The sequence below is a fragment of the Pithys albifrons genome, chromosome Z, assembly GCF_047495875.1.
Source record: "Pithys albifrons albifrons isolate INPA30051 chromosome Z, PitAlb_v1, whole genome shotgun sequence".
Lineage (NCBI taxonomy): Eukaryota > Metazoa > Chordata > Aves > Passeriformes > Thamnophilidae > Pithys > Pithys albifrons.
Window position 1 is genome coordinate 64,547,770 of NC_092497.1, and position 21,497 is coordinate 64,569,266.

Here is a 21,497-nt window from a genome sequence, read left to right on the forward strand (position 1 = left end):
GGCGGCAGGGTCGCACCGCCTCCGCCTCGCGGAAGGAGGGCCGGGCGGGGGGAGCGCGGCGGGCTCGGCCCGAGGCACCGAGCCGCGCCGCCGCAGCGCCACTCACCGCGCCGGCCGTGCCGAGCCGAGCCACGCCGAGCGGAGTGCGGGCACGCCGCGGCCACCGCAGGTGCCGTGGAGGAGGAAGCGGGGGTGGGCGGCGCTGGCGAGCCAACCCGCGGCCGGCGCGGCGCCGTGAGTCACCAGCGGCCGCGCAGGGCGGCCGGGCGGTGGTATAAGAGCGCCGCGGGGCCACACCACCCCCCCCCCCCGTGCATGTCTCCTGCTGCCGCCTGTCTTCGTCTCCTCTCCGACCGCGGCGCCTGCCTGCCCGCCCGCCCTTTCTCCGTCCCCGGCGCGGCGATGCGGCTGGTCCGGCAGCGCGAAGACCCGAGCGCCGCAGCTGGCGGCCCCGGGCGCGGCATGGGGCGGCGGGCGAACCGGAGCTGCTGGGCGCTGCTGCTGCCGCTGCTGCTCGCCCTCGGCTGTCTGCGCGGCGCCGCTGCCGCCGGTGAGTGCGGGGCTGGGGGAACGGCATGGGGCGCGCACCGCCGGGGCAGCTCCCGCCGCTGCCGTCATTTCTTCTCCCACCACCGTTTTCTTTTCTCTCTGTTGTTTTTCCCCGGGTCTCTCGGTCTGCCCGCACGCTGCACTAGGGGGAGTGTGGCGGGCCCAGGAGGGTGGGGGGCACGGCGGACCCCCGCCGCCCCTCTTGCCGGGGGAGGCGCCCCGTTCCCCGCTGGGCCCCAGGCGGCGCGCCCAGCCGTGAGGGTGGGACCCAGCCTTCGAGTCTCGGACAGCACATCTCCCGGGAGCAGCCCGGGGGCCGCGGCGGGGGCTCTATTTCCTGCTCCATGCTGAGGAGAGGGTCTGCGTGGCTGGGGACTACGGGGGAAGGGGGTGGGTCGGGAAGGGTGTGGGCTATGTTGTGGAGGGAGAAAGAGGAGCGCTTAGGTAGCCTACGGCGTTAAAGGTGATGTCAAACTACGGTGCAACTTCGGCTTTGTGTTAACCAGCAGTGTCTGCATGCTCTAGATCAGGGCCCGGGGTGAAACCACCGTGAGGGATCTCCACCTGGTGGCAAGGTTGAGCCCTGCCCGCGCCGGGTCCTTTCTCCCGGGTTGGGCGATCGCCAGCAGCGCTGCTCGTGGCCGGCTTGGAGGGCTGACTCCGGGCGTAGAAGCTGTGGCAGGGGTTATGCACAGGGGCTACTGCTGGTCATTTAGAAGTGTTTTACTCTTACATGGAGGTAGTAATCATTTGGCTGACACGTGTCTTCCTTCAAGAGCTGAGGCTCAGGGTACTCCGGGGTGGGAGGTGGTCAGCTGATATCTGCATTGTCATGTGGTTCTTAAATTTCCTCACTATTGCCCTAAAGTAGGCCTAAGTGCCAGATCTTGGCTGTGTTGGTGGAGTATGCTTAGAGGTAGCTGGACCTCGTAGTCCTAACTGTGTTCAGTAGTTCAAACATCAGGTCTGTTGTGTTGAACTTAGCCAGGGCATTGTTGTATCCAGTCCACATACAGAGAGGAAAAGGAGAAATATCTGCTTAGTCAATTTTCAATTCCCTGTCCTGGGCTCCCATGCCCAGTCTACCACAGACATGATTAAACAGCTGTAGCATGAAGGGCCAAGCTAGCTGGCACAGAAACTGCTAGTGCAGGGTGCTCAGAAATGATCACAAGAGATATGCAGTGGAGGATGACTCCGCCAAGTCAGTCTGACCCTCCCCTCAATTCGAGCTAGTGACTCCATCAGGTCTCTTCTACTATTAGTTGCAATTGCCAGGATCTGGGGAAAGTCTAAGCTTGTTCCTATATGAGCTCTCCCAAGGTTTCCCAATCACTGTTGCAAGCTTTTCTGGGACTTGGTGTCATATGACAGTATACAAGTGTCACATGTTTGAGGCTGCCCTGACGAGTAATCTGACAACTTGCTTAAGGGACTTAGACTAACAGTGATAGCAGAGATATGGAAAAAAGGTAGTTTAACTTGAGTAGTCGGTGTAACTGTGCTCCTTTCACTCATTTATGCTTTTAAGCAACTTCTACTAAGTGGTTCCCTGGGGAACAGTAAAATAATACACATTAGCAATCACATGCTGTGATGTTACTGGTTGTCTACATTTTTTTGACTAAGCCATATTCCAAGGAGGAGAAAATATGTGAAGGTGCTTCTGGTGTATGAGTAGCATATAAAGAGAAGCTTTGAATTAGTGGCTAGTTGATGCTGATCTAAAAATCATTAAGTGTTTAATGACTGAAGGTGCAATTGAAATCTGATTCCCTTGCTTCAAACAGAGTGGATTAGACTGGTAGTGTCATGACTAAATGGTTACCTGGTATTGCAGAACAGTGCTTAGTGTAACACAGAGAACCTCACTTACTGGTGGGAACTAACCTTCATCTTAACTGGAGCTCATTCCAGGTGGCCTTTAGAGTTTGACAGACGTCCTGAGGAGCAACAGCAGATGTTGACCTTTACCTTTGTGCACCTGTGTAGGTGTTAGGTGATGCCATTTTTTTTACTTGTTTATGGGCTAACAAAAGTAGTTGCTCTGACATTTCATTTTTTATCAGCTGCAGAAGCAATAATATCTTCTTGGAATGGCTTGTTGTCAGGATTGTAATTGTAAACTTATAGCCCTTACTCCAAACTCAGCTACAGTTTCATTTAGCCTTGTTTGTAGCTTTTCTGTTACATTTGGTCAAAATGGTGTGATGTTTGTAAGTCACAATGTACCCAGCAGTCTTAGCAAGCCTTTTCTGGCTATTCTAGGTTGAAATAGATGAACTAAGGACTGTGGAGTTATTTTGGGATCCCCTTAGTGACAGGCTTAGTCTAATATCACTGTATACTATTTTGGGAAAGGTTGACTGTTCTCACTCTGAAAGCCTGGATGAGAAAGTCTCAAAACTAGCAGCAGTCAGTTATTGTTACATATTTTACACAGTAGTGCAGTAACAACTGAAATAATGTATGATCGGGGCTTGCAAGCACAAGGTTACTTCTATTAGAGGTTGCTGGACAACAAGGTGATGTCAGGCTTAGAGCAGCTATGGCTTCTACACCTTCTCTAAGCTGGCTGCAGTGTGCCTCCTACCACAAAGCAACCTACTTGTTTGACAGCTCATGACCAAATAGTAGTGGCTTTACAAAACCATGCTATTAGAAAGTGCATCCTGGTGTATTTCCAAATGAGAAGTGGAAATGAGAGGTAGAAATAGAGGACACAAGGGATGATGCTCTGATTTCTGGGACTCTTTGAACACAGTTCCCATGAAGAAAGTTGTTATGACTTTACTCTGTCTGACCAGTAGATTACTTCTTTATTCCACCAGTAAGGCTATTAAAGCAAACATTAGCAGAACTCAATAAGCTGCTGTTTCAAATCTTTTGCTTTGATTATGAATTTACGTGAGATACTCAGCAGGTAGAATTGCTCATGTTGTTCTTGCTCGTACTCTGTCCAGGATTTGTGATTGCCTAGGGCCTGATGGCTAGTCACTAAAATTCGAAATGGCTGAGTAGCTTCCTTCTGTTTGGAAACTGTCTTGCATTTTGCACGTCATACAGATAAGATATAAAATAGGAAATAATATTCTTCTAAAGTTTGATGCCCTTTAGAATGACAAGACAAAGTACGTTTACTAAATGATGCAATGAACCAAGAATGAGTGCAGGTCTTACACTGTGCTCTAGGCATATGCAGCCAATACTAACGCATGATATTACACACTTGTCTGCGTGCATTATGTGGAACAGCTCTGGCTTAGCTGCTGAAGAAGCAGGCTGCTGCTTTTTGTGGCAGTTATGACATGGCTTCAAGACAAAGTAGGTTCCCCTAAGGGGAGGGGGTTGTACAGTTGTAAACCTGAAGATACTCTGGAAAATGCACTCAAGAGTCTGTGCAGAAAGTACCTTACTAACAAATCAAGACTTATAGACTTGATTGCAGAAGGAGGTGATAAATTAACCTGCTCTCTTAGCAACACACTTCTTTTAGTGTATACTAAGGAATGTCTCTGGGTGCCATTGTTTGAGGAGTAACATGAATCATGAAAACTTGTTCAACTATAGAGCAATTATCTAAGCTGTCTTTATGGATATCTCAGGTATTCTACTGTAATGTGTTAGCAGCAGAGTACTGAAATGCTAATCCAGCTTGACATTAATCAAATTTAAACTCCATTTTCTTAAAGTTTGAAGAGTTCTGAGAATGCAATGCTAGGTGCTAGACAGAAGTAATTGTGTGCACATATCCATCTGTCTTAAAAACTTGACCCTGCCTCAAAAAAAAGGAAAACTGAGTACGAACAGCACTGAGACTAGTGTGCTGCTGTTTGGCAACTGGATTGTCACAGTGCTTAAGCTCTGCACTTGTGCTACGAAGGAAAACTTTTGGCTTTACTTTCTTAGTTGAATAAGGTGATTGCAAAGATTTGGAGCTCACATCTAGTGTCATGCTGTTGTTATGCTGGTTATTAAGCTGGGTAGCTTCTTGATCAGTGGTAGGGAAGAAAGTATTGCTAAAAAGTATCGGGGCTTAGGTTCCTTTTTTTCATTGAAGGTGCAAAAGCAAAATGTGAGGAATCCCAGTTTGTTTGTAGTAATGGACGTTGTATTCCTCAACTCTGGAAATGTGATGGTGATGAAGACTGTTCAGATGGCAGTGATGAGAGTGCTTGTGGTAAGTAATCAAAGTTATACTTCTACAATAGTACTTGTTCGCAGTAAGTGAGGGCTTAACAGTGAATAGTTAGAGAGATGCTTATCCTGTCCAGCACTTCTGATAGTTGAAATATAAAGAAGATAAATGCTCTAGAACAACTGTGTGACTATTTTGATGCCTTGTATCTATCCAGGCAGTTGAATTTTCCTGAATACTATCAAACTCACCTGAAATTGGTGACTGAGGCAAAGCTTGACCAAAATTCTTCACTTGTGAGCATTATGACTGACAAGAACAGAATAAAAATCCTGTTCTCATTTGTTTCTTGAATACTTAATATAAAATGTTTGCTTTTACTACTCTGCAGTTGGTTATTCTATGGTTAAATACCCTGTCTTTTGTGGGAAAGTAATTCTTCTGAGTCTCCTATAAACACCAAGCATAGCTTTGGCTGCCAGACCTTGCTTTAAGCAGACACAGAAGCCAAGACAGATGACTAGATGTACTTGGAGATGAGGCAAAACATACTAAATATCCAGCACTAGTGTAGTTGAATTGCCAGTCTGATCAAACAGACCTAAACTGTTACCTTTGAGTTACATAGTATCATGCTTCTGTAATGACAAATCAAATGCCTCAATAATAAACTTGGAGTTCAAAACCTGAGTATTTATATCAATAGGACTTACTTTAACTCGAGTCGGTTCAAAGCAGCAGCTAGTATACCAGGTTAGCCTCCCTTAACAATAGTGGTCCTTCAGTGCCTGCTTAGATGAATATAAGTGTTGCTCTGTGCATAGAATAACCTTCTAGGAAGTGTTAAACAGTCCTGTTATTAGGCTGGTGAAGGACGACACCAGACATCCAAGAGCTAAGGATATTGAATAACCTTCCAAAGGCAAGGAAGCTTATTACTATTAGTGACAAACAAGCTGAGTTCTAGTCTCTAAACAAGTGGCTGTCTTTCTGCCTTGCAGTGAAGAAGACATGTGCTGAATCTGATTTTGTGTGCCTGAGTGGCCAGTGTGTGCCTAACAGGTGGCAGTGTGATGGAGATCCAGACTGTGAGGATGCGTCTGACGAGAGTCCTGAACTGTGCCGTAAGTGACCCTGGCTTGATAGTGTAGGCAAGCCTGTGGGGAGTAGCATTCTTGCCTGTTTGCAGCCTGGTTCTCCTCCTAAAGGAAGGATAAAGTTGTCTTGGAGAGCACCCTCCTAAGAGCTAGCTTGGTTTTGGCCACCTCAAGGTCTTGTTGAGACTTTTTACTGCTTGAAAAGATATACTCTGTACCTGTTCTGGTAAGAGATAGCAAATACAAGGATATACTGGTAGTCTGAAGCTGCAAGCACAACACTCTGGGCCTGATAGTTACTGTGGCTTGTTTACCAAGTAATCACTGTTCTTCAAGGCGGCTACTTTGCAAGTACAGTCCCTATACTACGAGAGCTAGTGTAGGGACTGTGTTTTACTATGTACTGGGGGTGGGAGTGGAAGTGCAGAGGCATGACTGTGAAGCCTCATGATTAGCAACCCCAGTCTTAAGCGTGATAACTTATCAAGGAATATTAAGTCCAGGAAGCGTCATCTCTCTGTATCGGTAGGATCCACACTGAGGAATACTTCAGCCCAAGCCCTACTGCACTTTGGCATTACTCCTGCCTACTACTACTTCTTGTGATAGCTCAAGCTTCTGCCATGTAACTGGTGTGCAATCACAAAGCTACCACTACAAAGATACTCTTATAATACTAATCTTTTAGGAGTTGAAAATGTCTTCTTTTACTGAACACTACAAAATAGTGTAACTTTTTCCATGATGAAGCCATCAACTTTGATGGATGTTGACATCAAAGTAACTGCAACTTTGTCCAGAGGTGAAGCCTTTCAGTCTCAACTTTCAGGACAACTGCTGAAATCCAAGATCAGTAGCTCGTAAATTGAACTTAAACTTTTTTCAATAGATATGAGAACATGCCGGGTAAATGAAATCAGCTGTGGTCCTCAGTCAACCCAATGTATCCCAGTGTCCTGGAAATGTGATGGTGAAAAAGACTGTGACAGTGGAGAAGATGAAGAAAATTGTGGTAAGGGAAGAAATGATGGCTGCATAACTCTATTTGAAATTGACTTGTCTGCAGAGGAGCTAGATGAGCAGTGTACCTGGGAAGATAAATTTTTCATAGTATCACTATATCTCCTACATTCATCTTGTATTGCAACCACTTAAAAAAGCAAACTTTTTCTAGTACTCCTCTATCCTGCTAAGTTAAAAGCTACACTAATCAAGCTATTCAACGTCTGTCTTTCTTCTCTGGCTAATTTTGCACTAGCTTAGTCACATGGTAGGCCAACCATCAGAACTTGTTCTCAGAAGAGTTTCTGAACAGGTAACTCTAATTTCTGCTTACATTAATGAAGGGTCTCCTAGAAGTGTGATAGTGACTTGCAGCAAAGGGCACAGCTGATATGCTTTATAGCCCTATCCTGAAGTATTCTGTGAAGCTGGATTTCAGGTGTTGAGGGGAGGAGGGGACCAACATCAGTCTGGTACACAAGTAGAGCTGCCACTGGCAGCGTTGAGTGCAGCATTCTTGGCTGATTCTATTGAATCTGCATAGATATGAATTGTCTGAGACATCCTGAGACAGGACCAAACCAAAGCCACATGGTTTTGATCCATGGCTTCCTCAGTAACTAGGTGTAACTAAGGAAGCAGACATCACAAGTATTCCACACGTGTTTTCCACGTAACAGGAGGAGTTTAGTAGTTCTTCTTTCTTCCGGGGAGCTGGGTGTAGGAGAAGCCTGGACAGATTGTTCTGTTTTTTTGGTGTTCCTGGCCCGGGACGTGGGCGAGATCGTTTCGTGCTTGTTCTCCTTTCATTGCATTTGTTTGTTTCATTTGGTTTGGTTTTGTTTCTTCCTATTTTCTGGTTAACAAGTTTTTTCCCTCTTTTCCCTTTCCCCTGGGGGTGGGGCCTTATGTGGTGTGTACACATTGCATATTGTGGTTGCAAATGTCAGAAAAAATATAATTTCTTGTTAATTCAGTTCAGTTTCTTTTGAGTTCTTCTCTTTTCAGGTTTTTTTTCCAGTTTTTTTCCCCTTTGCCGGGAAGGCTCTGGGGAGAGGGAGAGGGCAGTCCAGGGTTGGTAAAAAACTAGGCCAAACCTGAGACAAATCTGCATACATATGAATTGTCTGAGGCATCCTGAGACAGGACCAAACCACAGCCACAGGGCTGGCTTTCAGCAGAACCACCGTACTTGGATGGCTTAAAGAGAAACAAATCTCCAGACTTATGCTATGTGTCTGTGGAGTTGCTGCCTTACTCCTCAAACAAATGCCTTAATCTGACAAGTAAATCTACAGACAGCATTTCTAAAGAAGCTGATAAAACTATCCACCTAGGCATACTGAGTTGCTAGCTACACTGCTATTGAACCAGCATAATTAGGACTGGCATAAGCTATGTGGGTGTGCTTAACCACAGGATCAACTGGTGTAAGATTTTGATCTATTATCTCTGCTGGTCAAGGCAATTGTGCTACTGCTGTCCTGGGGACCAGTACAAAACACTTCAGGTTCAAACTGCAGTAAGTGCTGACTGTCGAACTACCCTAATCTTAGTCTGTACTTTAGAGTTAGCAATTCTCTCACCTGTTTCTGGTTCACAGAGTTAGAGCCTTTTTTCTGAAAGGCTCAAATCTGGAGCATGGACAGCCTAGCTACTTCAGAAGGTTATTTTCATGCAGTAGTTCAGATCTGATGCCTATTACTCATAATGTCTAATGGCAAGAAGGATGGTCTATGGGACCCAGGTATCCTGTAGATGGTCAGCTAGGCTTGCCTAGAGCCTTATACGCAATGCTGATCTTCTGTTGGTTAATAGCTGATGAAGAACCTGCAAAGTAAAACACCTTCATACAAAAGTCAGCCTTCTTGTGATAATGTGCTAATGTCTTTTACTCCTGTTACCACAGGCAATGTGACTTGTAGTCCAGCAGAGTTCACATGCAGCAGTGGACAATGTATTTCCAAGAGCTTTGTCTGCAATGGTCAGGATGACTGCAGCGATGGCAGTGATGAACTGGAGTGTGCACCTCCTACCTGTGGAGGTCATGAGTTCCAGTGCAAAAGCTCCACTTGCATTCCCATCAGCTGGGTGTGTGATGATGATGCTGACTGCCCTGACCACTCAGATGAATCTCTAGAGCAATGTGGCCGCCAGCCTGCACCTCCTGTGAAGTGCTCTGCCAGTGAGGTGCAATGTGGCTCAGGTGAATGTATCCACAAAAAGTGGCGCTGTGATGGAGATCCTGACTGCAAAGATGGAAGTGATGAAGTCAACTGCCGTAAGTTAACTTGGTCCTTCTCTAGGAGGTACTGCTTGTCTTCTGTTTTATTTTCCCTCCTTCAGTAAACCTCAGAAGTAAAAGTCTGTAATGGCTGTGTCCTCAGCTTCTCGGACCTGCAGACCAGACCAGTTCAGATGTGAAGATGGGAACTGCATCCATGGAAGTAGGCAATGTAATGGTGTGAGAGACTGCCTGGATGGCACTGATGAAGCAAATTGTAACAATGGTAAGTGTGAAACTAAACAAGAATGAAATCTTTGCTGAATATCTGTTGAAGCTGGTAGTTAGCCTCACAGTCTTCATTATCTCAGTTATTCAGTGCTCTGGACCTGGCAAATTCAAGTGCAGAAGTGGTGAATGCATAGATATCAATAAAGTGTGTAACCAGCAGAGAGACTGCAAGGACTGGAGTGATGAGCCCCTAAAGGAGTGTGGTAAGTGAATAAACTCATTACACCATGTTGACTACTAGATATATTTGGATGCAGCCTTTGAGCTGTCAGATGTCCGTCTGGAATGCTCATCTGCACTTTTCGGTGGCAAACATAGAACCAAGACCAACTTATTTCATAGGCTAGTTTTATCCTAGCCGAACTGAAATGACTTCTCTATGGCCAGAAGGCACTTGAAAGCATTAGAAGTACTGAAACTTCCAAGATCCTCAACCTTTGCTGCTGCCTGCTTGTAACACAGACAAAGTGCTGACAGCTGAACAAACAGTAATTTCAAAAGGGTCTCTTGCGTGTGACTTCAGGTGCGGGAATAGTTAATCAGATGTGGCAGGCATCATTAGAAGAGGGATGGGTACCTGGTAAAGTGCTCCATGACTAAGACTCTAAGACTAAATATGCATGCTTTCTCAGAAGTGGTCAATTCCTCTCTTCTAGACATAAATGAATGTCTGGTGAACAATGGTGGATGCTCTCATATCTGCAGAGATCTTGTTATTGGCTATGAATGTGACTGTCCAGCTGGGTTTGAACTTCTAGACAGGAGAACCTGTGGAGGTAAGTATCTGGTAGTTTAGCATGGACCCTAGTGGTGGTATTGGAGGTGAGAATAAATTAAATTGTTCTTTTTACAGATATTGATGAATGCCAGAACCCTGGTATCTGCAGTCAAATCTGTATCAACCTGAAAGGGGGCTACAAATGTGAGTGTAGCCGTGGCTATCAGATGGATCTTACTACTGGAGTGTGCAAGGCAGTGGGTGAGTATTGGCATAAGACTTCTTTATATGCCCACTTTAAAATGAGCTAGCAAGTGATGCACTGTTTATGCTGCTTTGGTTTTGACACTAGTTGTTGTGCTGTTACCAGTATAACTTGTACCGATCTGAACACTGCTCACACTTTGAATGATGCCATGATGTAATACTTAAAGCTGCCTGACATAAATTGCTTGTGTCTGCTCCCTGGGCAGGAGGACCCTTGTGGAGGGAGAAAAGGATGAGGTGTGGTACAGCAAAGACCTCTGTGAGCATGTGCTAGAAAGTGTGGAATGGCAAATACTAAATGGCTCTTAAAACGTCTTGTAAAAGAAGATTATGTAACTTGATATCTAGAAGTACAGATAACACTTACACTCTTTTCACAGGGAAAGAACCATGTCTAATTTTCACCAACCGCCGTGATATCAGGAAGATTGGTCTTGAGAGGAAAGAGTATATTCAGCTAGTAGAGCAGCTGAGAAACTCAGTAGCTCTAGATGCTGATATTACTGAGCAAAAGCTTTACTGGGCTGACTTCAGCCAAAAAGCAATCTTCAGGTAAATGGACTCCACTTCTGAACCCAGTGTGCTTCCCTAAGCCGTCCCATGTTTTACCCAAGGTATTTCACCAGTCTGTGGTAATGAGAACTAGATCCCCGATGTCCTAAAGACAAAGTACAGTTGATGCAAGTTCTGACTACTAGCAATATGCATGGCTGTTGCACTTAGTAGTAACAGCTGCTACAATTGTACAGAAGGCACTCCATGAGAAGTCCCACATGCATTTTCTGCATTGACTGCCTGAGATCTGTGTGCACTATTTGCTGAGGTGTATGCCAAGGGGTGTAGTATCTGTGGCAGAGGGGGTTGAAAGCAAGTAATTCTTGTCTTCCAGTGCCTCTATTGATACCCGTGATAAAGTTGGAACACGCATCAGAATACTGGACAACATACATAGCCCTGCTGGAATTGCTGTTGACTGGGTTTATAAGAACATCTACTGGTCTGACTCAACTGCAAAGACCATTTCAGTGGCTAGCCTAGATGGCACAAAAAGAAAGGTTTTGTTTCTGTCTGAACTAAGAGAGCCAGCTTCTATTGCTGTAGATCCTGTCTCTGGGTGAGTGTTTGTCTTGGTTCTTTTAAAAGAATGAACCTACCAGCTACTTCATGTTCTGATAACTGACCTAGGTAGTCTTTGTTAGTTATTGGTCATAATAAAGAGTGATACTACACAGTACTATAGTGCATCATACAACATAAATTCTGCTTCACAGCTTTATGTACTGGTCAGACTGGGGTGAGCCAGCAAAAATTGAAAAAGCGGGAATGAATGGATTTGACAGACAGCAGCTTGTGACAACAGAAATCCAATGGCCTAATGGAATTGCTCTAGGTATGTTGAACTTGTCTCTGTGCCAGAAGTATTCTGGAGCTTTAACAATTTTTTTTTTGCTTCTAAAGCCAAGATCATCCTTCAGAAAACTATTTTCAGCTTCTGAGAAAGGGAAGTTTCTGCATGCCTGGATACCCTGCAACAGGCACAGACAGCACTTCTCAGATACTGAAATTGTAACTTTACTTGCATTGCTCCATATTATAGTTGAGGACAGGCCGCTTAGGCATCAGTGCAGCAGCCCTCTGCATCCTGGAATGGTAAGAAATTAGGTGAACACAGCAACTGTTCTTAAACCTGTGAGTGTTTCAGTTCTTGCAGGAGGCTTAGGAGGTATTTTCAGTTTAGACAGTAAATATGTTTGATGATTTTCGCTCTTAGATCTTGTAAAAAGCCGCCTGTACTGGCTTGATTCTAAACTACATATGCTGTCAAGTGTGGACTTGAATGGCCAGGACCGTAGAATTGTGCTGAAGTCACCTATGTTCCTTCCTCATCCTCTTGCTCTAACAATTTTTGAGGTAAGAATGACTTCCCATAGTCATTGTCAAAGATGATCTTCTTGCTAGTATGTGGCAGGCAAGGATGGGGCTGATGGCACCATGGAGGTAATGGGCTGCAATCACATTGTCTTCTAGGACCGTGTGTACTGGATTGATGGAGAAAATGAGGCAGTCTATGGTGCCAACAAATTTACTGGATCTGAGTTGGTTACCCTAGTGAACAACCTCAATGATGCACAGGACATCATTGTGTATCATGAACTTGTTCAGCCCTCAGGTAACTTCTATACAGTTTGTAGATGTCAGTGGTGTATACTTGTAAGAAGCTTACCCTGCTTGGGTGGTGGCAAATAGTATTCCTTTCCTGTATAGCTGTTCCACTTCTACTTGTGCTTGGACCTTCTAAAATAGGCACTGTCACCAGGATTGAGAAAAGGTCTAGTTGCAATTGCTGTTTCTTAGGCAAAGCAGGTATAAATCTATAACCTGCAGAGACAAGTAACTCTACTAGAACAATTACTGAGCAAATAATTATGCAATACACATGGATCATGAAGTCTCACTCCTGTTAATTGCTGTACCAACAGGCAGGAACTGGTGTGAAGAGAATGTAGTGAATGGAGGGTGTAGCTACCTGTGCCTGCCTGCTCCTCAGATAAATGAACATTCTCCAAAGTACACCTGTGCATGTCCTGTTGGATACTTCTTGCAGGAGGATGGTCTGAGATGTACAGGTATTGCAATGCAACTGAAATCTTTCCCAGGATGGATGGGTAGGCGTAGGGAAGTACTGGACCTGTTAGTGGAAAATATGGCAGTATATGCTGACAGCTTTAGTTAAGTTAATGTCATCTAATTGGTGTTAGAGGGGAAGGTCTTCTAACATGCATTAATACAGCCCTCAAAGACTGCAGGTGCTGTTCAAAGTCCATGCTTGGCTTCTGCATCATCATCATTTGCAACAAGACTTTGGAGCTCCATGGCTTTCTGTACACAGCAAACACATGCATAAAACATACTCAGCCCCTTATAAAACACAGAGTATAGCCTAACATGGCTCTACATATAAATACACAGTGTTGAAAAGTTGATCAGCTAATATTGCTGTCCAAGGAAGTTTGTACCTCCTTCTGTGGTGCAGATGAACATGGTGCTGTTACTATTGTTAGCACTGACTATACAGCAGGCTTGTTTGTCCAGTGGAGTGGAATAGAAACTCCAAGGTGTCACCTGCTATATTGCATGTTGATTCTGACTGCCACAGTTAGAGTGCTGAAGTGGAGGATACTGGCCTCAGCTGGCTGCTCTAAAAAGTTACTATGGGTATCAAAATCTGTACCTAACCAAACTTGTGAAACTAAAAGCTCACTCAGAAAACCTTATGTGAGGGATGGGAGGGTTTAGTATTGTTGCAGCTCTAAATAACTGATCACTGTCTGGCCTTGTTCTTGGAACTGTTTTTCATCAAAACCCCTCTGCTGAGGGTGTGTTAGTGAAATAAACTAATGTCAGTTTTCCCAATCAAGCTAACAAGCTGCATGGTCATTTCTGGCATTTGCTAAACATTCACTACCATGGCTCTCATAGCAAAGCCATTGCAGAACTTCAGAATTAACTGGGTTCTTGATTTATAATTAGTTTCAGGTACTGGAACAACTGTGGCTTACACTGAGGCTAAAGATACCAGCACAACAGAAAAATCTCCAACTGTTGGACTAGTTCCTGGAGGTACTGGTCCCAATAACTCACACTGCTAAACATTAGTGAAATTAAAGCAAACTCATCCCTTAATCTACTTAGATATTTTTTCTTTGCATGCAAGTAGAGAACATAGGCCAGATCATGTGTGTAGCACAACAGCAGGAGCATGTGTTAAACAGAATTAGTTCACTTATGACAGTGTGGAACCTATAGGTTCCATGAAATCCCAGGAGCATTCAGAGGAAGATAAACAATGAAAAAAGCTTCCTACTAATACAGGATGAAGCCTGTTAGGCTATTCTGGTGGTGTATTACTGAGAAGCTAATATAATAACAGTTTCTGGAAGTGCATATGACTATCTGCCAGCCTGTCAGTAAGCAACTTCACTACTTAAAATTCTCATGCAGGGTTCAATGCTAACAGTACATCTGAAGTAACTGCAGCTGGAAGAACATCAGCAACTTGGATCATTCTTCCTGCTGGTGAGTACAACATTCACTAGCTTTTTGGACCCTGTGTGGGGAACAAGCCAGTCTTAGTCAGGAGCTCAATGTTTGCAATCTCTGTCTCCCTAAAGTGTTGTTGGTGATGGCTGCAGCAGTTGGCTATTTCATGTGGCGTAACTGGCAGCACAGGAACATGAAAAGCATGAATTTTGATAATCCAGTCTATCTGAAAACCACAGAAGAGGACCTCACAATTGATATTGGAAGACACAGTGGTTCAGTGGGACATACCTACCCTGCAGTAAGTAAACCTGTTAAATGTGTCTGAGAATCCAGATTAATACTTGGAGTAGACAGACTGCAAAATGGTATCTGACTTGAGTTTGGGAGAGATCTCTGCTTTTCAAAGCTGCTGGCTGCAGTCAAACCACAGGGCTGAATCAACTGAGAACTTGTCTGTCCCTTTAATGAAGATTAAAGTTGTAGTAGGTAACTGGTGTCTTACACCCAAGATAGAGTAATCTCTACTGAGTGTGGTCACTAGTCTGCAGAATTAGCTATGGTATATGGGGGGTTTGTGTTTTTTGTTAGTACAATTGTAGTTAACTTGTACTTACTTTGTTACAGATATCTGTTGTAAGCACAGATGATGATATGGCCTGAACACTGGATCAGCAATCACTTCCAGTTTGCTTGTGTCTTACACTCTTTGGGGATAGTAACCAGGTTTGTGGCTGAAGGACTTCCTCCATTCTTGGAAGAAAGAAGATACTTTCTGTATTTATGGAACACTTATGTAGATAGCTATTTTATACAGCTTAACAACAAACTCTGTAAATACATGTCCACAACAATTCAGCTGTTAGTGGTTACAGTTTTATCAGTAACCTTTGGTTGGTTAGTCAGTAACACCACTGACCAAATATAAAGCACTTTCCATAGAAAGCCATATTTCAGCCACAACTTGTAACACCTGTACATATGTGTATAGCCCACTTGTAAATAATTATTGGAAAATCACTATCAAGCACTTTGAAATACTTCAGATGTAAATTATTGTACACTGTCTTTTTCAGTGATTGGGGCAATGGCAATAGGAAAAAACGGGTTACTATGATTGCCAAAAATTTGTAAACATAAGTAATTTTGTATGTATGATTGTTTCAATCTTGTCTGTTACCTCTTAGAGGCCTACAAAAATGAATGATTTTTAAGAAACCATTGTAAAACCTAAATGCAGAGGAGGGGATAAAAATAAAAAACATGAGCATTTAAAGTATTGTTCTCTATAATTATGTTAGCAGTGAAGTAAAACAGAGTATCTGCTAAGTTGAACTCTGTAATAGGCTGCGGTACTACTGCTAGCCAGATCACGATGTGTTTCTTCAGCAGTACTTCACATAGCTAATACACTGACTTGTCAGAGGACAGAGGTTTGTACTTGAGACTAATACTCTGCAGAGTACTAGAAAGGGGGTTTCCTGTCATAGGAGTCCAGCTGGACTTCTGAGTTAGGATTGACACTGGCTAAAAATACTCAGCTACTCTTGCAACCTCTTAGGAGGCAGCATTGACAGATATGCTGGGTGGAGATAGGTCAAAACTTTGTCAGCCACATAAGTATAAGGTCCTTCCTTGCACAGAGTGTTATGCACAAGCTCACCATGGTGTCAAGCTGTCAGCAGTTACTCCTTATGGTCAGTGGAAAGGGGATTGTCATAGTTGGTACACTTGTGCACAGGAATGTTAGAATTGTGACTCAGCAACTCACCATGGCAGCCTGCTCCTGAAGGTTCAGTGCTGAAAAGTCCCTGAAAAGCTACATGTGTAATGACTGAAGTCCCCTGCAAAGCGCATTAGTGAGGCAGGGTCCCCTTCCCTGTGGCAACTCAATTCATTGCAATGGCTATAAGATACCAATGACTTGAAGGTGCTGGACCCTCATGGGTGACTGAAGGAGTGAAAAATATATTGTGCAATTGCTCTGGTTCTGGGAAGATAATACTCATCTCTGATAGCTAGCACCAAGGTTTTTAGTAGCACCAGGTATGTTCCTTATCCACCATACGTGTATAGCTCATTCTTGCAATAGAGAAGTGTTAAGACTAAATTAACTTGCAGGTTCCGTGGTTTTCAGGTGCTTTGCTCTGTGATCAAGTTTTGAAGAAAATAAAGTTTCTGATCTTCATGCAAAACTACTTGGTAATCTTCAGCCGAGTAAAGTGTAGATTCCCTAGTTGTTAGTATAAACTCTTTTTCTGGGATAAAATCGTGGTTTCTCTCCTGACACTGCATGATCTTGGCCACGAATTGCCACCCCGTGACTGTTGTATTGTGAGATGCTACTTGACTGTTACTAATCCTTTCACCTTCAAGGTAAGAAAAAAGTACTTCAAATGGCATGCAGGTTCAAGGCTAAGACATAAATCTGAAAGAAGCAAAAATCTCGTGGCTATTCCTTTGTGACAACTTGTTAAATCATTCTCAAGCAATCCTGTCTCTAAAATAGTAACAAGGAAAATCATCAAGTCAGAATGTGGGTCAGTTCCTGAACTTGGTTCTAATGCCTGTTCTCATTGCAGCCACATCTGGGGTCTGCTTTCTTGATGATCTTCTGTGTATTGTTGACTTCTTTATTGACAGATGAGGCCAGCTGCCTACTTGTGCAAAGTTAAAATAAGTTGTTTCTGGCCAGCTCACAATTCATTGGGGAGTTGAAGCTTCTAGCAACTCTTGACTGCAAACATTTTCATTTTCTGGAATGCATGTGCACTAAAATGTCTTGCAAAGATTAGGATGTGTGGGGGGCCTCTAAGTTTCTGGACAGTGATACTGTATCTGTTTTGCCAAGTACTCTTTGGAATAAAGTGCCTTTTACATCAGCCTAAGGTGTAAGGACCATTAGTTATGTGGCTGAATTCAACTGTTTCAGTAAGATGTCAAACTCAGAATACTAAGAGGTGTTTTGTGTTCTAATATGACAAGCAAGAAAACATAATTTTCAGTCAGATGGTTGATTATAAATTTATATGGCAGCTAATGACAGGCAAAATGCTCTGCTTTTCTAGTCTTTGCCCAGGAGAACAACTCTACTTTTTTGCTGAATTTCATTGCTGTTACCAGAATTGTACTAAATGTCATAAGGAGTAGACCAGTAAGACCAAGAAAGACACTTCATTCTGGTGTTACCTTTCAGTTGAAGTAGCAAGTTAAATCTGTTTTGGAAACCTGAGGCAATTCTTTCAGAAACTGGGGGCTCTAGGAATTTGTTTAACTTTAATGTTCTGAACAAAGTTGTCAGAATTGTGCCTTGACATACAAAAGTAGTTCCTGTAGTCTAGAGAAGACTTAACTCTTTACCAGATAAAATTTCTATGCCTTCAAATAGCAGGAGAAAGGAGTGGGGAATATCAGGAAGTAGCAGAAGATGATACAAGATGGCCTGTACTTAAACTGCAGATACAGTTCGGTTCTAAGTCTCACTAGGATTTAGTCTTCCCTGCCCTTCATTTTTGTGTTATGAAATAATTGTTTGCTTCTACAGCAGGCTTGGAGAAAAGTCAAGAATTCCTTCTGTAAAAACAGATCCAACTTGCATTGACAAATGCCTTACTCTCTAAACTGTTTTTCTCCCTTGCCATCTGCAAATGTTTGACTCTATTTTATTGCTTGTCATAGACTCTTTTGGCATCTAATGCAGGTGATACAGCTGTACTGTGCACTCCTGCAGCAGCAGTCCATGGCTGTTCTGGTGTCCACTAAGCAAATTCTCAAAGATCAACCCTAAGCTCCTCTGCTGCAGTCCTGTGGGCTCACAAAACAATGGGATACTAATAACCTGTTTGACTGGGTTTCACTGTGAAGTTGACTCTGTATTTCTCCTGAAGAATTTTCTGCTAATAGATATAAAATACGGCTTTAGTTGGTTATTGAAATAGTACTCAATGTAATTGTATAATTTCTGCTTCCCAGATGAATGCATAAGCCCTCTCATTCTAGTGCCTATTTCTGTTCAGTGTCTGCTAGCCACTATGACTGCAAAGCTAGATTTCAAACTGGCTTTTTCTTTCCCTTACAAATATGAAGATTTCTCTTAATGCACTCCCTCTGCTCCTACATTTTTTCCTGCCTCCTATTTGATCTGCCTTTGAGCAATAATGTAAAATATTTACAGTGCTGAAAAAACAGAGGGAAATTAACATAAATGGATTTTATGTTGCTCATGTGATTCACTTCTTCCCCTTCTGCACCTCATTCTTCTACAGATAGCTGCAGCATGCCTTTTCCCAACACACCTTGTATTTGCCTACATTTTTAATGAATATTCCTTTTTTCCAATCAGATCTTTGCTGTAACAGTGAAGATCCATTTATCTCTTTTTATATAAGTGCTGAATCATTCTAGTTTATGGAAAAAGTGCAGAACAAAGACTCTAACTGGAAAAAATAGTGTGGAACTCTTCAGAATTTAAAAGTAAAAAAAAAAGTCATATAACTGCAGAAGTGTTCTTCACTTCATAGCCTTAGATGTAAGTGGAAGCCTGCCAATACTTCCTGTAGCTATGCCACAGCATTCTGTGAAGAAACATGCTCCTATTCCTTCTTCAAGCTGACTCACAGTAATGGTTGGTATAATCACTTTCCAGAAGGTGTTTGAAGAGGTTTGTCTGCTCTGTTGAATTGCAAAAGCCAACTTAGTACATTCCTGGCTTCCTGGTTTTTCACTTTTTGTTTACTGGAAATCTTCAAGATTTGCCCATAGTGAATGAAAAAGTCTTCATAGCAGAGGAAGAACAGAGATACTGTGGAGTCAGTTAGGCTGCTGAGTATCCAGGCTATTGAACACTGAAATAAAGGCTGCTTGTGGAATAATTGACGAATGGTCTTGAATCTCCTGTGCACAGCCCTGGTCAGGACTCTTGCACATCTCTGTCAAGCTGTGGAAGATGCTTCTTATTGTATTTTGATGGCTGGGCTTCATGAGTGCAGATTTGGGCAGGGCTCTCGCCACATAAGTGTGCCCTTCCAGCCTGCAAAGTGGATTCTTTAGGTGAGGCACAGCATGCACAGAACTGGCCCCACCCTTTAACTCCTGAGGTTCACCTGCCATGGCCAAGCGAGCTTGGACAGTGACAGTGAAGTCCACAGGACTAGAACCTACAGCCCCCAGTATTGCCAGGAGGTCTCCCATTCAAGTACTAACTGGGCCTGACCCTGCTCAGGTTCCAAGATCTGACAGGGTTGGGTACCTGGGTGGCATTAAACTGCAGCTGCTTCCTATTGTATGTGAAAAAAAATTACACACAACAACATAAACAGGCTACTGAAGACTAATTTAACTAACACACTCTTTGGTCTATAATGAATTGCTTGAACACAGGAAATACTAAGCACTAAATCAAGACAAATTACTGGGAGAATCACGTATTTCATAGAAATATTTTTTTGCTGTGGAGATGTCCTCTGCAGAAAAACTTGGCAGATTTTAGGTTTATTTTTTCATCCTCCCCAAGACATGTTTCTTAGAGTCAAACTTCATAATATATGGAAATGTTTTATGGTACTGTCAGTGCACGGATTCAAAGTTGATGGTTTAAAGTTGATAGCTGGATATCAACTTGGAAAGATTAACTTAAAATTTCTTTCAGCGGAAATTATTGTTGCAAGATCTCTTGGAAAGGTTGATCATTGAGTACAGCCAACACCGTAACAATCTAGAAGCAGCGCTGCCTGCTCTAACCCCACTTTTGTGGATATGTGCAACTGAGAAGTGGTGAGTTTGTTTGGACACCTTATTGCTCATTCTTTTTTTTTTCTTGGCCCTTAAATATATGAGCTCATTTGTGCTTTTCAGTTAAGACTTACTTTCCAGAAAGTTAGAGTGTGATTTGTTAATTTCACAGTGTATTGTAACTGCTGCTGTCTAGGTAACAAATCCTGTGAGTTTATAACTTTTCAGCCTGTGCCTTTAGTGATGAAAGAAGTCCACCTATGAACTTTTTTTAAATAATGACACTTAATAAAGCCTTAGAACAAAATTCAAATTACATGTGAAATATTGATGCAGGAGAAACTTGGTCATTCTGTTTTTACAAGAAGAAACATTGATTATTCTTTAATTAGAGAACATTCAACCCACCATCTCTCCTCCTGCAACTTTTTTTGATTGAAGAATAGGTCAAAGTGCTTGAGAGGGAGGAGGGGTAGGTAGGATGATGTCCACAGAATTAATCTGTAAGTTATTGGTTGTGATCTATACTCATTCTCAAGTTCCTGGTACCAGGTAAAATTTGACAATTTTGTAATTGTAATATACCTGCATTTTTTCTCAGAAACAGAGTTTGAACAATTGCTTGGATGAAAGGGGGTAACTGACATATTGTAGCATATAGCCCTTTGCCTTTTTGGTAGCCTCCACTAGTGGTTTAATTTATGTAAGTGAATGCAGAGAAAGAAAAATTGTAAAACTGCCTATTTACAGACACCGTAATTCAAATGGTGTCATGACAACTGCATTTCAGTATTTGACACTGTGAGAGACTTGACATTTGAGACAAAAACCATTCAAAAAAAGCCATTTTTCACCATCTTGGGTTTCAGATGCAAATAATCACAGACTGCTGAAGACTAACATTTTCTTAGCTGTCTTTGTCATTTAAATGTCACATGCAAGCAACAGGCATTCCCAGTTACATGACACCACTTGTAGGTCCATTGCTTACCATCAAGAACCTCTAGCAGAGGGCTTTTAAGTGCTTCCTGTATGAACATGACAGACATGACTGACTTGGAGTTACTCCAACACTTTTATTTAGTGATCAGCACTTAAAAGGATCCATTTCAGAGTATGGAGTCTACAAATGGCTGTGAAGTATATCAGTATTAGTAGTTTGTGTGTTTTGTGACATTTATTCTCTTCTTCTAATCTGAAACTTCAGTAGCAATCAGTTAGTCTAACAAACACTAAATGGCACTTTTTGACCTGGTACTGCAGGGAGAACTGAGAAAACAAATCTGCCTTTAAATTATTTCAGAATGGAAACAAACAGCCACAGCCTGGTCATTAAGAGCTTAACAATCATGTTAAGGAATCAATGAAGAATTAAAATAATTGCAGCTTTTGTATGTGAATTAATTCTTTTCAGAGCCTGTTTTGTTGTCCTTATAGGAA

At 42.9% G+C, this 21,497-nt stretch overlaps 1 protein-coding gene and 1 long non-coding RNA gene across 3 annotated transcripts in view; one reads left to right on the top strand and one right to left on the bottom strand.

The window, feature by feature from the left end:
• LOC139684342 (uncharacterized) overlaps positions 1-240 on the bottom strand; it is a 35,935-nt gene extending 35,695 nt beyond the window's left edge. Inside the window, exon 1 of the long non-coding RNA XR_011699907.1 lies at positions 107-240. This is a non-coding gene — a long non-coding RNA (uncharacterized lncRNA). The remainder of the gene's footprint in view (positions 1-106) is intronic.
• On the top strand, positions 54-17,204 carry VLDLR (very low density lipoprotein receptor). Of its 2 annotated transcripts, XM_071580171.1 has the most exons (19): positions 66-550; positions 4,610-4,729; positions 5,689-5,811; positions 6,674-6,796; positions 8,696-9,067; positions 9,174-9,296; positions 9,382-9,504; positions 9,958-10,077; positions 10,155-10,280; positions 10,667-10,838; positions 11,176-11,400; positions 11,558-11,676; positions 12,058-12,197; positions 12,315-12,456; positions 12,767-12,913; positions 13,818-13,907; positions 14,289-14,363; positions 14,459-14,628; positions 14,955-17,204. In XM_071580171.1, exons 1-19 carry the CDS (start codon positions 316-318, stop codon positions 14,988-14,990), a joined length of 2,781 nt encoding a protein of 926 aa, XP_071436272.1. In that variant the 5' UTR covers positions 66-315; the 3' UTR covers positions 14,991-17,204. The 2 variants fall into 2 exon arrangements, with proteins under 2 accessions (XP_071436273.1, XP_071436272.1); XM_071580172.1 differs by lacking the exon at positions 13,818-13,907 and having other exon boundaries at positions 54-550.
• Positions 17,205-21,497: the final 4,293 nt, after the last annotated feature.